General features: G+C 30.7%; 1 protein-coding gene across 36 annotated transcripts in view; it reads right to left on the reverse strand.

Annotated features, from left to right (window-relative positions):
* Nucleotides 1-2,882: 2,882 nt before the first annotated feature.
* Nucleotides 2,883-17,308, reverse strand: part of LOC127704447 (cytosolic carboxypeptidase 3-like) — a 107,703-nt gene continuing 93,277 nt past the window's right edge. For 34 of the 36 annotated variants that reach the window (XM_052208505.1, XM_052208498.1, XM_052208524.1 and 31 more), the window contains 5 exons: nucleotides 17,058-17,259; nucleotides 14,878-14,956; nucleotides 12,048-12,725; nucleotides 10,552-10,618; nucleotides 2,883-5,572 (listed from right to left, as the gene is read on the reverse strand). In XM_052208505.1, the coding sequence (XP_052064465.1) occupies nucleotides 5,439-5,572; nucleotides 10,552-10,618; nucleotides 12,048-12,725; nucleotides 14,878-14,956; nucleotides 17,058-17,259 (1,160 nt within the window). In that variant the 3' untranslated portion in view covers nucleotides 2,883-5,438. Of the gene's footprint in view, nucleotides 5,573-7,942; nucleotides 7,970-10,551; nucleotides 10,619-12,047; nucleotides 12,726-14,877; nucleotides 14,957-17,057; nucleotides 17,260-17,308 lie in introns of all 36 variants that reach the window. The other 2 variants (XM_052208512.1, XM_052208515.1) reach the window with 2 other exon arrangements.

The raw sequence follows: 17,308 nt of genomic DNA on the forward strand, positions 1-17,308 counted from the left end.
TTTCAACAATTTTATTATGTCATATAATTATTAAGATCAGCAGATATTCTTCAATAAATATAAAACAAAAATAAATAACTGGTAATTATGCAGTGTTTTATATGTTGTACATATACAAATCCTCAACTGTATTATTAAAAGATTTCAAAATTCCCTTTATATTAATCTTATTTCAATTAACATATACATAAAATTCACTAGTTTGAAAATAATGAAAATCATTTATAAAAGGTAAAAAATTCTGTCAAAGTTGGCAATGACTATTCAAATGATTTCAACATGAAAAAAACCACACGATTGTATCCTTATCATAAAACCAAATAAGCATTTGAAAGAAGACAAAAGAGAATATATTTACCCTGTTTTCTCCAATAAAGTTTTAGCTGCCAACTAAACTGTTTTTGAGACACTTAAGTGTAAGTTAACATTGACGGGTCAATACTTGAACAAGAAATTCCATTCTTATTTTGTTTGTCTGAGGTAATGCTTTCACTGTTATAAACATTACTCATATCAAATAAACCGAAAAACCAAATGACTTAATAAAAAATTAAACATATTTGTGTTCCAGTGTGTTTAAGGTAGGTTCAAGTTTCCTCAAATCTTTCATGAATCAAAAATTTCCTAAATGTTCCTCGGAGTACTATGTCTTCCTGCCATTGCATCTGTCTGTGTAAAAGGGTAATATTGATTGCCAAAAACTAAGTATTTATCAGTAAAATATGGAAAAATAAAAAATAAAATGCTTCGCTGGGCGCAGCTTGATACGACCGCAGAGGTCGAACCCTGAACAGTTGGGGCAAGTATGGACACAACATTCAAGCTTGATACAGCTCTGAATTTGGATTGTGATTAAATATTTGACACAGCATAGGTTTCTGACACAGAAAGAATGTGGTCTAAGAACTTGAATTTTTTTAATTTACCTATTATGGTCCAATGTCCAAAATCAAAATACATGGTTAGAATCAGCATATCAAAGAACCCCATACATTCAATTTTTGTTGAAATCAAACAAAGTTTAATTTTGGACCCCAACTTGGACCAACTTGAAAACTGGTCCCATAATCAAAAATCTAAACACATGTTTAGATTCAGCATATCAAAGTACCCGAAGAATTCAATTTTTGTTAAAATCAAACTAAGTTTAATTTTGGACCCTTTGGACCTTAATGTAGACAAATTTAAAAAACGGGACCCTAAATTAAAAATCTAAAAACACAGTTAGATTTGGCATATCAAAGAACCCCAATAATTCAATTTTTGATGAAATCAAACAAAGTTTAATTTTGGACCCTTTTGACCTCAATATGAACCAATTTGATAGCGGGCCCACAAATAAAAAATCTAAATACATGGCAAGATTCAGCATATCAAAGAACCCCATATATTCAATTTTTGTTGAAATCAAACAAAGTTTAATTTTGGACCCCAATTTGGACCATCTTGAAAACTGGGCCAAAAATCTAAAATCTCAATACATGTTTAGATTCAGCATATCAAAGAACCCCATATATTCAATTTTTGTTGAAATCAAACAAAGTTTAATTTTGGACCCCAACTTGGACCAACTTGAAAACTGGTCCCATAATCAAAAATCTAAACACATGTTTAGATTCAGCATATCAAAGAACCCCAAAATTTCAATTTTTGTTAAAATCAAACTAAGTTTAATTTTGGACCCTTTGGACCTTAATGTAGACCAATTTAAAAAACAGGACCCAAAATTAAAAATCTATATACACGGTTAGATTTGGCATATCAAAGAACCCCAATAATTCAATTTTTGATGAAATCAAACAAAGTTTAATTTTGGACCCTTTTGACCTCAATATGAACCAATTTGAGAGCGGGCCCACAAATAAAAAATCTAAATACATGGTAAGATTCAGCATATCAAAGAACCCCATATATTCAATTTTTGTTGAAATCAAACAAAGTTTAATTTTGGACCCCAATTTGGACCAACTTGAAAACTGGGCCAAAAATCTAAAATCTAAATACATGTTTAGATTCAGCATATCAAAGAACCCCATATATTCAATTTTTGTTGAAATCAAACAAAGTTTAATTTTGGACCCCAACTTGGACCAACTTGAAAACTGGGCCCATAATCAAAAATCTAAACGCATGTTTAGATTCAGCATATCAAAGAACCCTAAGAATTCAATTTTTGTTAAAATCAAACTAAGTTTAATTTTGGACCCTTTGGACCTTAATGTAGACAAATTTAAAAAAGGGACCCAAAATTAAAAATCTAAATACACGGTTAGATTCGGCATATCAAAGAACCCCAATAATTCAATTTTTGATGAAATCAAACAAAGTTTAATTTTGGACCCTTTGGACCTCAATGTGGACCAATTTAAAAACGGGGCCCAAAATCTAAAAAATTAATACACGGTTAGATTCAGCATATTAAAGAACCCCAAGAATTCAAGAATAAAACCCCATTGAAATTGATCAAGAAATAAGCAATTTATACGAAGTATCTTCTTTTGCACAATACTGTGCAATTGAATATTTCTTGCTATTGCGCAATACTGTACAATTGACAATTTCTTGCTATTGCGCAATATTGTGCTATTGGATATTTCTTGCTATTGCGCAATACTGTTAAATTGAAGATTTCTTGCTATTGCGCAATACTGTGCAATTGAAGATTTCTTGCTATTGTGCAATACTGTGCAATTGAAAATTTCTTGCTATTGCACAATACTTATTATATAATAATTTACACATCCTGTTTGGTGTGTATCTCCTACCATATCATTATTATTTGCTTTTAAATATAAATCAGAAATAACCAACTTAAAATGGAAAATTTTAAAAGAAAAAAAAAAGGAAAAAAAGAAAAAAAAAAAAAAAAAAATCCCCCCCCCCCCAAATTTTTTGAACTCCCTTATGATTCATCACCCCCAAACTCAATCCCAGCCTTCCCTTTGTGGTATGGTACCTTGCAGTACAATTTCAGAGAGATCCATACACTTGAACACAAGTTATTGTCTGGAAACTAGAAAAATGCTTATTTTTGGCCCCTTTTTGGCCCCCAATTCCTAAACGTTTCGGGCAATTACCCCCAAACTCAATTCCAGCTTTCCCTTTGTGATATGTAACCTTGTAGTACAATTTCAGAAATATCCAAACACTTACACACAAGTTATTGTCATGAAACTAGAAAAATGCTTGTTTTTTGCCCCTTTTTTGGCCCCTAATTCCTAAAATTTTGAGGCAATTACCCCCAAAATCAATTACAGCCTTCCCTTTGTGATATGGAACCTTGTGGTACAATGTCAGAGAGATCCATACACTTACACACAAGTTATTGTCTGAAAGTTACAAAAATGCTTATTTTTGGCCCCTTTTTGGCCCCTAATTCCTTAACTGTTGGTACCATAACCCCCAAAATCAATCCCAACCTTCCTTTTGTGGTATTGAACCTTATGGTGAAATTTCATGGAGATCCATTCACTTAAACTAAAGTTAGAGTGCGAAAACCAATGTGTCTTCGGACGACGCCGGACGACGACGACGACGACGACGACAACGCCAACGTCATACCAATATACGACCAAAAAATTTTTAATTTTTGCGGTCGTATAAAAATGAGAATTTTTCTTCATATGCTATTTCTTAATCATGGAGAAGCTCCTGTCCAAGTTTTGTAAAATTCCATTAAGATTTAACAAAGCTATCTAATTGTTAATGGAGATTTGTCCAATTTGTCTATTTTCAAGCTTTACTCAATTTGAAAGATGCCAATATTAATTTTGTAGGAATCCACCAAGAAATGGAGTTATCGGTCTAAGTTTTATATTTCTAAGGGCCACTACTCCTGTTTTATCTTTTGATCATCAGCATCTATTTTCAAGCTTTACTCAATTTGAAGGATACCAATATGAAACTGCCAATAAATTTTGTAGAAATCCACTCAGAAATGAAGTTTTAGGTCTATCAAGACAATTTTCTATGTTTTTTTTTATATATATTTCACAAGGCTAAACCTCATATTAAAATTCTGTCTTGGTACCTGGTTCTTTTTGCTCGACCAAGACATTGCAAAAATTGACTTTCCTAAAAAAAATTATTGAATCCATCTAAAAGCTCATAGGTGAGAGAGCCTTTAAGGAGGACAGATGGACACTTACATTTTTGAAATATCGGAATATAGTATTAGAACTGTGCAACAAACAATTATAAATGAAATACAGAATAAGTTTTTGTCGCAGCTAATTGGTTCTGAAATAAATAAAAAAAAAACTATAATTTTCATACATAACTTCAGTAATCAAATAAAATGTCATATATAGGTGAAAAACATGATAAATGAACAGCTTTTACCTACCCAGGTACAAAAACAAATATCTCAATTTTTCAAATGTTCACATCTTTGTAGCAGATGAAGACATTAACTTAAAATTAGAGCTTCTGTTATCATCTTGCAAAAGTATGCGAAGTTTTGAAACTTTTGCTAAAAGAACATCAGCAGAAAACTTTTCATAATAAGGTATATTATGTACATGTCTATTCATAGCAAATGTTAGTCTTAAATATTAATTATTTCATTTTCTAACATTTAGAGAGAATATAATTCACAACAAAAATTACAAACCTAATGGTTACATTTATAAAAGAAAATAAATATGCAAATTTGGCACATGTAAAAGACGATAAAATAAATAATATCTGTCACAAAGATTGTAAATATAAACCAGTAACTGGAATAAATAACCCTTCTGGACATAAAATTACCAACCCTGGCTTTAATATTTTAGCATATCCTTAATCAGACGTGAAATTATTGAAACAAATAATTTGTATAAATTTAATTGGCATTGATCTTTTAAATGATCTTTGGGAATTATTCAATCTGCCTTCACAAAGCTTTTAGAGACAACTTAAGAAAAAACCATACCTTTTATGAGATGTTATTTGTCTTGAAAAGGCCACTATAAAATATTATTACGAGCTGCTAATAAAATAAAAAATGTTAAAAATATCATTAATGCAACTAACAAACAATTTAAATAAATATCTAGCAAACATTAAATTTTTACTTTATATCACATTCAGAACAAAATGAGTAATACTGCAAAACTAATAAAATTGATGGATGAAGACACAAAATGGACGGAGGAATGTGCATAGATACTATACATGGATCCTGGACTAATATCACATGAATGAACTCATTAAATCTATCTTGACTTTAATAATGATAAAAACAAAAACAAATTAATTCTCCTATTTTGATTTTTTTTTTGTTACCATAAAACACTATATAAATCTGATTTATGACTTTTTGTTCTCTACTGATTTCTCCGTTTAATGTCTGAACTTGCAGAATTTATTACTTTTATCCATGCCAGAACTATTATAAAACTATTTATGGCAACAAGAAAAATGGCATATAAATAAAAATTCAGCACTATGAAAGATCATTTTTTCTTTGTTCCACCTCTGTAAAATGGTCCTCTAATAGTTCTTGACAATGGCAGAAATTGTCCTCCAAAACATTTTTCTTCCTGATGGTCCTGGCTTATCATCAGTTGTATCTTTGTCGGCAAAGCCTCTGAAAAATTAAAAGAAATCTTAATAAGCGAGTGTCTTTTTGGTAAAATCTTTATGTATGAAACATCTGAATTTATTTTACTTTCTATATCTTTCTGTCTAAAAAAAGGTTTTTGGTGGATCAAATTTAAATATTTGAACAGTAACACTGACAGATCATGAGTATGGTCATTTTTGCTCTGTACCTGTGCCTCATTAAATCATTTTAGATACCGTATACAAGTAATTATAATTTTCAGATGTGTAATATTATAGGACTAAACACATTTTTTATATGGTTATTGATGTGTAAACTGGGTCAATTTACTCACAGTAAAAATTTGTGTAATTTTTTTAATTCTCAAACCAAACATTTGGTGTTTTTTTTTTCAATTTCAGCCTTTTTGGAACCCAAGGATTCCATTCATATGAACTATGTATTATCTCAGTGAAATTTTCTATTGTCTATATCGGTTACAAAAGTAAGTCCTGCAATATGGTTTATCAAAGTGTAAACCAAAGTAAATAATTCAAATTTACCAATCACCTTCAAATATATGTAGATATACAAATCATATAAGAATTATTGATAAATAAATGCAGGCAAAAATGATTTGGCAGGATAACTGTAAATGTAGAGTGATATAAAGAAGTTCAAGGTCATGATGATGAATAAAGGTTAACAATGGATAACTGAGTCTTGGTATATTGAAAGTACAGTATTCAAAGGAAATGTGCACACCAGCACCCACAAATATTGCAAAAAAAGACTAAGACAGAAGAAAGAATTCATTTAGTACTGGCTGCAACAAAGTTAATACCGTATATATGAAAAGTCAAAATATGATATTTACTTGATAGAAATTTTAATTTAAATAAGTCCTCACTTTTAATATACCGGTATCCACTAATTTATTAATAAGAAGTTTTATTTTAGTTATCTAATAAAAACAAACCAGAATATCTTGTCTTATTTCATTTTAAACATTGTATCAGATGCCTGCCTTTAAAACAATATAACTTTATTAAATGCAATATTTGTCACTTTTTAAGCAGATTTTTCAAATCATTGTCAAATGCAGAGACTTTACTGTTGCCAATTGTTTGAAACAATAAAAATATTCCAAAAACTTCATGCATGCATACATCCATGCATGTAACCAACTTCACCTTTAAAATGGATACTCTATACAAAAAGATAAGCCTCTCTTGTATGAAATAGAACTTTTAAATTAAATCAACTCCATTTATGAAAATAACCACAAACTATAGATTGAAGGAAATGAATATCTTTCAAAATATGTCCCATTGTTTCAAGTATATAAAAATGATTTTGATATGGCTATTGTTGAGCATCAATGGTTTCAAGAACTACTTTGATTTATAACCTGTTTAATATTAAACTGAAGAAAATCCCAAAAACTCAAGAATTCCTTTATCAAACAAAATAAAAAACTGCCGAAACTTAAGATTAATCTGTAAGACAAGAAATTTTAAAAAGTTCATATCTTAATGAACATGTGAACTAAATATCTAGTTAATGTGACCACAACTTAAATTACCTTAACCAAAAACATTAACCTGATACAATACAGATGAAATGATTACAAAAGGAGGATAGAATAATATAGGGATGCAGAGACCAGAAAACATAATGCCCCCCACCCCTTATGTCTTAGGCCTGGCATAAAAATACTCCAGTATTGTTCAGCTGGTGGAACTTGTATATCAATAATTACAGCTGATTAAAGTCAAGTCATCAGATATATGTACAAACATCTAATAATTTATATACACTGTATATAGCAGTTTGAAAGGAGTGTTTTAATAAAAAATGCATTTCCATTTCAGTGATGCCCATGAGCAACTATAAATGTTTTTAATTGAATACATAAGCATTTAGAAATGTGGATCTAAATTAGTGATCAAGAAGGAAAGGAGTGGAATTACACCTCTGAGAATGGTAGTGACAAATTTTGTTATAGAATGCATTTAATAACTACTCTCAAATATCTATCTTACGTGAATTATATTAGGCAGGTTGATAAACAAAAAAACTGAAGATAGATTGGCATTGACACAAAAACATGTCCTCCATGAATCCTCATGTCTTAATCAAGGATTTGTATAGTTTACTATACAAATCCTTGTCTTAATTTAAAAACAAAATCTAAAACTCATTCCCAAAAAAAAACATTACATGTTTAATTGAAGAAATTCTGTCAATTTTACAAAACAAAAAATTGTCTCTTCAAATGTCTCCTGTTCTTAAAGCATACAAGTCTCAATCATATGTTAAATTCAATATGTTAAAATTTTTATCATCTCCAATTTCATTTTTTATTCTATCAAATTTTGTCACTACTCTACTCATGTGTAAGTAAAGTTTTACCTTAAAATTTTTACTTCTTTTTCTTCCCTAAAATTATCATTTATATTTGAAACATTGTTCCATATCAAAAATATTATATGGAGAAACAAGATTATTATCAACAGTAAAATACTACAATGTAATCTAAATTAATTGCTAGTTCACTGTGATGTATTCATGGAAAGTTATATTTAATGACAACAAATGATCAAAACTACATGTGTTTGAATGCAAATGGTAAATTCTTAACTTTGAAATAGTAATTACATGAATTACAGCTAACAAGTTGCAAACATCAACTCACTGTAGACAATCAATAAAAAACTTGAATGAAGAGCAGTACTTTCTTCTCAAAGGAATTAGAAATTGTCTAGCTGAGGTAAAGTTAAAAGTTCTACAAAGTATAACCTAGCTCTGCTAGTAGTGAGAATCTATCAAATGGCTAATTGTATACTTCTCCATAACTATAACTAATAGCTGTTAAACATCCTATTTTTACATCATTGGATTAAACTAGCTATTCAAAAATTGATGTCTTTTAAAAATGTTATCATTAAATTGTTGATTGAAAGCTCCTGTTATAGCAAACTGTTCATCAACAGCCTTTAAATTACCTAATATATCTTCATGTTCACATTAAAAACATGAATACATGCAAAAAGCAATGAGAAAGCATGGCTAGTGAATAACATTCAGTAACTAACTGATCCTAAGTATTTCTTTCTAGAAGAAAAGGAATTTTTCAACATCTAGATCTCCTTCAGATAATAGAAATCTGAAACCCCAAAGCCCAATGATGAATGAAACCATTTAAAGGACTATAAAAAAAAATCTCCAAAATAATTTCTACAAGCTTAAATTCTTCATAATTTCTTTTGCCTGATCAGTTGAAGTTACTTACTCTGTAATACTCTTTGTATTTGTTTCCTATATATATATATATATACATACATTTATAACTATAAAATACATCTCATGATGACTGAATGTGCAAGTCATGTACACACCAATAATAAAATATATATAAAGAACTGGAATATAAAAAGTTATCCTTATTTCATAGTGAACAAGTATATCTGAAATTCTTAGAACAACAATGTTATTTGATGTCCCCTGGGTGCTTAGAAAGAAATTTAGCAAGGGGTTTTTATTTCTATAGGGTTGCACTCTTGAGTTTCTGCTTTATGATGTTGGTATACATCAACTTCTTTTGAACTTGGGTGGATAGTTGTCTCATTGGCAATCATACCACATCTCCTTATTTTTATATAGGTATCACCAAATAAGTATCTGACCTTTTAGGGAGCTCACAGTGCATTCTATACATTTCATGTCTTTAAACCATGCCTTACTGCTTTGATTCGCATTTAATTCTTAGAATGAATTTGATATGGAAAAACTTAATAAATGCACAAACCATTTGCAAATCTAAAATATGTAATCTTAAACAGAAGCCATAAACTGTTAACACAGAGATATGTCTCGCCTATTTGTTATTTTGATAATGCAAATGTTGAAATTAAAATAGCAATACTTTAACATGTAAGTTATGCAAATATTCAAAGTCAATGAACCATGACTGAAGGTACAGGGCTAAACAATCTCCATGGAAATGAGAAGTGCCAATGCTAATACAACTGCAAACCAAATACCATTGACTTTCCATAAGTCATTCCCTTTAAACAAACCTAAACTTGTAAACTATGTAAAAGTTTCAAAGTCAATGAACCATAATTAGGGGGTGGGGTTATATAATCTCCATGGAAATGAAACTTGCAAATGCCAATACATTTGCATTCCGAATATCATTGACTTAACATTAGCAGTTCATCTTAAACTGAACTAATCACAAACTTATACATGTAAACTAAGCAAAAGTTTCAAAGTCAATAAACCATGACTGAGGGGTAGGGACCAAATAATCTCCATGGAAATGAGATATGCCAATGCTTATACAACTGCATACCAAAAATCATTGACCTACCAATAGTGGTTCCCCATAAACTGACCTAATCACAAACTAATACATTTAAACTAAGCAAAGTTTCATAGTCAATAGACCTTGACTGAGGGGGCGGGGCCAAATAATCTCCATGGTAATGAGATGTACCAATGCTAATACAACTGCATACCAAATATCATTGACCTACAACTAGTGGTTCACCATAAACTAGACCTAATCACAAACTAATACATTGTTAAAATATTTACACAATTGTGATCAGTAAAATTTATAAAGTCGCTTTTTTAAAGATTAGTCTCTCCTGCAAACATGAACATAAAAATATGATATACATCTATAATTTTCACAAAGAAATGACCATAATCAGTTAAGAGACATGCAATAAACTTCCTGGTTAATATATAAACATGCAAAATTCAAAATGCAAAATTACCTCATCACATACCAAGAGACAAATAATTTTTGTCAATATCATTTTATAAAAAGTAAAAGTTTAACAAAGACAACATAAAATTTGCTCTTTAATTTCGAAGCAGTGGTTTATTTATCAGTGAAGTATGTGATGAAGTATTGACATTTTTATCACCAAGTGCATAAACATGCTTTATAAATTAGTACAAATGCATAGCAAGCTATACAAAGCTGGAGGATGTAATCATATAGTTACCTGCAGCTGACACTGTAGCCAACTGTTTCGACTGTGGACCTTTGGCTGATCGCACTCTGTTTGATGGCTACAATAATGTTGCATCAAACATTACTAGTTACATACAGAAAAGTTCAAAACTGACAATTGTTTTGTATAAATTTTCTCATTTTATCTTCGGAATTTTCAATATGATGTAAAAATTATTTAACATTTATTCTGTCAATAGCATTAGCCATTTCCTAAAAATAAAAATAAAACAAAAACAACATGGAATGCAGAAACTTTCCTAAACGAACAGTTTTTGAAAACAAAAGTTTGACAGTATAAGTCAATAAAAGAATAAATTTGAAAGTGACAATCTAATTTTAAAAAGTTTTAACATTATAATTAACATCAGTTTTGAACTTTCAGGAGTTGCAATGCAACCACCACCAGCAACACAATTTGTTAACCTTTTGACCTTTTCTTTCAAATATCCCCATGATCCATCAAATAAAATGCTTGCCCGCCAACACAAAAGCATGAAAAATTAGCTCATGAATGTTTTTTTGTCAGAAACATAATGCAAGGTGGGGGTTGCTTTGCAGTAAACTTTTTCATGTATACATTAGGTAGATACAAGTAACAAAGCTGATTTGAGGCTAGTCAATGCGTAGTTTTTAATGCTTGATTGTTTTGGTTAAATTTTAATAGTTTAAAGACTGCAAGGAATATACAGGTTTATAATGTATTAAAAAATGTGAGGGACTGTAAAGTAATACATGTTTTGGTTAAGAAACTGCCAAAAATCACTAAGATCAAAAATAGCTGGTGCACATCTTAATGTTCTGTAGAAGAATCTGTCATTCTGTGTAAGTTTGGTTGAATTCTGTCAAGCAGTTTTCTAGGAGTTGTGGATTAACTGTGTGACATGGAAAGCGAAAATACAAGACCAGAAAAGAGATTCCTCTGTGTTGTGACAGCTTCGTTTTTAACATATGTTATGAATATCTAATCTTTAAAAGGGAAAGGTGTTCTTAAAATATCAATTAAATTGGGAATAGTGAAATCATAAAAATATGTTCCAGACTATTTGCAATAAATTCCTATATAAACATTTAATTACTTTTTAGTATATTTTTTTCTAACACTTGTGTATTATGGTTTCAGTCTGATAAATGTTACAGTCAAACCTGTATTAAAAGGCCACTCAACATATGGCCTTTCAAAACAACTGGCTATTGTTATATAGTGTAATTTTAATTAAGTGGATATCTGTTTTAAATGGCTATTCTTTCTGTGCTGATTGAGTATCTTAACCTATTAATGCAGTTAGACCTTGTCAAAATCTTCCTTAAAAAAATTGTGATTTTTCATACAATGCATAACTTTTATATGTGTTGATATAATACAGTATTTTGAGATAATGACTTTGTGATAGATTCATATGCCAGTTTCCTACAATGGCTGCTTAAGACAGGTTTGACATGATGATGGTGTACTGTGATAAAAACAAAACAAATGTTGAACCTCACCTCAAAATATTTATCAGAAACAGTTGGTGGAACTGACTGACTACAACTGCTTCTATTATCCTTTGGAGAAGGAGGAATTGTATTAGTCTCTCTTAACTCTCCTTTCTTCAGCTTCCTATGAAACTGCTCCTGAAAGTTTCTATCTGATATTGGTCGTAGATCATAATTAGCACCAGATTTAGAGTGTCTACTACTTGCACTATTATTAGAATTATGTATATCTTTGTAGGTATTTGTCCTATCTAAAGCACTAATCTGGTATGATTCCACTATTGTACCATCAGGAATTCTACGGTTAAAATTATTATTATTTACATTGCCCGGAGTTGTATCCCCTGATACTTTTGGTCCTCTTTCATAAGTCCGATCACTCATTGGATAGTTTGAAACTATTCCTTTCTTTCGTCCATGTGGCTTTTTAAAATCTGTCATTGTAGAACTATCCTGAGTTGCAAAATTTTTCCACTGCTCAGGATAACCTCTACCCATTAAAGTTTCTGTCAAAGGAAGTTCATCTATCTGTACATAATTATTTCTATCAAATACAGAATTAGGTTGAGCATTCTGGTTTGGATTAAACTGATCAGGAACTGAATTATCTGTCACATATTGTTGTTCAACAGGTATTTCTATTTCCCCGTCTTCATCATTGTGATCTTCTGCCATCTTCCGCTTCACCTTGTAAAACAAAGAAATCATTTTTCATAAAACTCATCGAAACATCATACACTCCTCTTTAGTAAGAGTGTAATACTAACCATAGGAGATATTAAGGATTGCAATATGAAGAATAACAACTATTCTAACTATTTTCTTGCTTTCAGAGTTTTATCATGTATCATTTTAATATCAGTTTTCTATCAAATGGATCTTACTTTATTTTGCTCTTCTAGTATATATTGTAAACATGGATATTGTTGTGAATTGTTATTTTCACCATTTTAACACCTACAAATTAAGGATAAGTTTGCCCTTCACGCAAATTTCATTGCTTTTACAAACTTCTCACATTAATGTGTATATTTTTTGCGCAAATAACTTGATCGCTTAAAAAGTGAAAATGGCTCCCAGCACAAAATTTTCCACCTGTACAGTATATACAGTCTGTTATCAAAGACTACTTTGGTTACTTTTGTTCTTATCTGTTTTCTTGTTTAACAACTGAGGTCATACACATAATACATATACACAAACAATACATGTACTAATTATTGCAGTTGTCATACATTCATGTAAAGTTGTAATTATTGATAACTAGACAAAGTGATGCCCCCACACTCCACTCTGAAGTAACTGTATTATAAAAAAAGTCAATGTAGGACGTTCTTTGAGATATTATTGTGCCTGGAAGACACAAATGATGCCCCGGCAGATACAAAGTGTTATTTTAAAATACACAAAGTTGAGCATGGGAGCACATAGGTCTATGGATCACTGTAGGAGGAGTTATCCAGAAATGCTATGCACCTCTTATGCAAGTATATACTCCAAAAATGACAAAGTTCAACTATCTCCCAAAAGAACAAATATTAATAAAAATCAAAACCCTGACCACATGCACACCTTCAATATATGTACAAACATCAAGCAAAGTGAAAACTTCCAAGCATTCAAACTGTAGGAGAACATTCATACATATGAAATAGAAAAAACGGTGTAAAGTCTTGAGATTTATTACTTATGTTGGTTGAAGGAACCACATTTAATTATAAAGTCTTGAGATTTATTACGTATGTTGGTTGAAGGAACCGCATTAAATTATAAAGTCTTGAGATTTATTATGTATGTTGGTTGATGGAACCGCATTTAATTATAAAGTCTTGTGATTTATTATGTATGTTGGTTGATGGAACCGCATTTAATTATAAAGTCTTGAGATTTATTATGTATGTTGGTTGATGGAACCGCATTTAATTATAAAGTCTTGAGATTTATTATGTATGTTGGTTGATGGAACCCCATTTAATTATAAAGATTTGAGATTTATTACATATGTTGGTTGAAGGAACCGCATTTAGTTATAATATGTAACAAGTAGAGGTGCCAGAATAACACAATGTTTATGTAATTTTCTAAGTCTAAGGACTGTTATTGCATGAAATGTAGTATCATCCAAAATCTAAGGCATACTCTATCTGTTACTAACCATTATACATTTATAGACCCAAAATCCATGCAACAACTATAGGCATAATAATAAAAGACCTGACATCTGGTGGATTTTATAATGAAGTAAGGATAGACATATGCATCATTAAAAGACCTGTCCACTGAGTGGCATGGGCATAAAAAATCCTTTAAAATATCTTCACAATTGTACACATATTTGGTGAATAGCATACTCAACAAGGTATTCAAGGAGTCATACTATGTGTATCCACAATTTTTATATTTTGTGATCATTCCATACAAACATAAACATCAATTAAACAAATAAAAAGCCAAATGATCAGATCCTTTTTTTAATTGATTATTCAGTGTTTTATATAACCCTGTTCTATAAATTTTCTGTTGATTAAAAATTGAATTACTTGAAACACTGACATTTTTCTACTGCAGGCATAGATTGCCTTAGCAGTATTTGGCACAGTTTTTAGGAATTTTTGTTTTCAAAGCTTTTCAAATGCTTGATAATTTTGGCCTTCCAGCTGTTGAGTCTTACACAGACAAAATATTTGTCTAGCTTAACATACTATAAGTTTGGAATTGTTGGTGAATTTTTGAATATCTAGTTTCCAAAACTGTTTGTCCTGAATGAATGTCATTCAGATTATTCCAATAACATGTCATGCAAATAAAATTGATATCAGTTAAATTTAATAAGTCTTACCTCTATGTCATGTTTAATTTCATCTGTAAGTTCCCTGATGTCCCTATCTGTTTCCTGCATCAATCGCTTGATATACCCTCTGAAACACAGGCAAGTTTTTTTTTACATAATTTGAGAACTCATCTTTCTAAATGATCTTCATCGTTATTCCATCTGAACGTAATCTTAATTATGATTCCATTCAAATATAACTTCTATAAAAAAAGAAGGCCTATAATTTTGCTCAAAATCCAACCAAAAAAGTGGTAAGAAACAACATTTATCTCCTTAAGTTAAATTTCAAAGATAGATCAGAAATTTTTAGATGCTTTTCATGGGAATGTTTATATTAAAAATAAACTAATGACAATTGTATTGCTTCCTTCTTTACTATTATACTACTTTGAGACCACTAGTTATCATAATTTTACTTTTGTACTACTTGAGATCACTTGTTATCATAAATCACCTTTCCTACTACATTGAGACCATTTGTAATCAAAGCTCATCTCTCCTCACTTTTAGACCACTTTGAGACCACCTTTTTTTATCATAATTCAACTCTCCTTACTATTATACTACTTTGAGACCACTTGTCATAATTCAACTCTCCTTACTGTTATACAACTTTGAGACCTCTTGTTTTCATAATTCAACTTTCCTTGCTATTATACTAATTTGAGACCACTTGTTATCACAATTCAACTTTCCGTACTATTGTACTACTTATATACAAGGTGGACATTGATCTTAAACCTATGAAAGGTAACCTTAACTAAAGGAAATTGTGAGAAAATTGCTCTAAGAAATTAAGATCATTTTAAGAATAATTCAAAATTCTTCTTATTTGTTTAGTCCATGAAAATACAAAAGGGTTACTCATTTGAATAAACATTATTATTTTGAGGCCAATAATATATGCTAAAATCAGTATAAAATTATATGATTCTGGAATATAAAATATTGGATCCAAGATGGCTGCTGTAATTTAAAACTAGAGGCTCTCAAGAGCCTGTGTCGCTCACCTGTATTTACTGATGCTTTGGAAATCATGTAAAATAAGGTTAAAATCATAATTAATAGTATTAGATATTAGATATCATAATGATATCTAAGATAATAACAAAAAACTGTAAAATTTCTGTAAAATTACTAACTCAGGGGCAGCAACCCAGCAACAGGTTGTCGGATTCGTCTGAAAATTTCAGGGCAGATAAATCTAAATCTGATAAACATTTTTGCCACCTGTCAGATTTGCTCTAAATGCTTTAGTTTCAGAGATATAAACCAAAAACTGCATTTTACCCCTATGTTCTATTTTTAACTAAGTCGGCCATGATGGTTGGAAGGTGGGGTCATCAGACAAATTTTTTAAACTAGATACCCTAATAATGATTATGGCCAAGTATGGTTTAATTTGTCTCAGTAGTTTCAGAGAAGAAGATTTTTGTAAAAGATTACAAAAATTTACGAAAAATTGATAAAATTGACTATAAAGGGCAATTACTCCTAAAGGGGTCGACTGACAATTTTGGTTATGATGACTTATTTGTACATTATTACAGTTTATCTCTATCTATAATAATATTCAAGATAATAACCAAAAACTGCAAAATTTCCTTAAAATTACCAATTCAGGGGCAGCAACCCAACAACAGGTTGTCAGATTTGTCTGAAAATTTCAGGGCAGATAGATCTTGACCTGATAATCAGTTTTACCCTATGTCAGATTTACTCTAAATGCTTTGGTTTCAGAGATATAAGCCAAAATCTACATTTTACCCCTATGTTATATTTTTAGCCATGCCGCCATCTTGGTTGGTTGGCGGGGTCATCGGACACATTTTTTTAAACTAGATACCCTAATGATGATTGTGGCCAAGTTTGGTTGAATTCGGCCCAGTGGTTTCAGAGGAGATGAATTTTGTAAAAAGCTAATGATGACAGACGACTGACGACGGACGCCAAGTGATGAGAAAAGCTCATTTGGCCCTTTGGGCCAGGTGAGCTAAAAATATCCATCTTCCTTTACTATGTCAAATCCTCACAATTAAATACACTAGTTTTAATAGATCAGCCACACCAATAAAAAAATAAAACCACTGAGGTAAGAATTTCATCCATACGTCATTTTTAGAATAATCCTTGATTTACGTAGCTATATAAAAGTAGACAACGGTATAGAATTAAATAAATCGTACCCAGTTGTAGGACTAAGGTTCTGTTGTGTAGCATTAGATACCAATGACTGTCTAAGTTCTCTGATACTTTCTACAGCATTATCTACATCTTTCTCCCCTTTAGCTGACTGTACCCTAGTCTTCCCTGCCCTATTGTGGGGGTTAATCAGGTAGTCAGGATGACTGACACTTAATGGATGGGTTTCTTCTCTTTCTCTCATGCCTACAAATACATGATTTATTTGGTTTCAATGTCAAAATGCCTAAAAAAA

This window comes from Mytilus californianus, unplaced genomic scaffold (assembly GCF_021869535.1).
Source record: "Mytilus californianus isolate M0D057914Y unplaced genomic scaffold, xbMytCali1.0.p SCAF_6, whole genome shotgun sequence".
Lineage (NCBI taxonomy): Eukaryota > Metazoa > Mollusca > Bivalvia > Mytilida > Mytilidae > Mytilus > Mytilus californianus.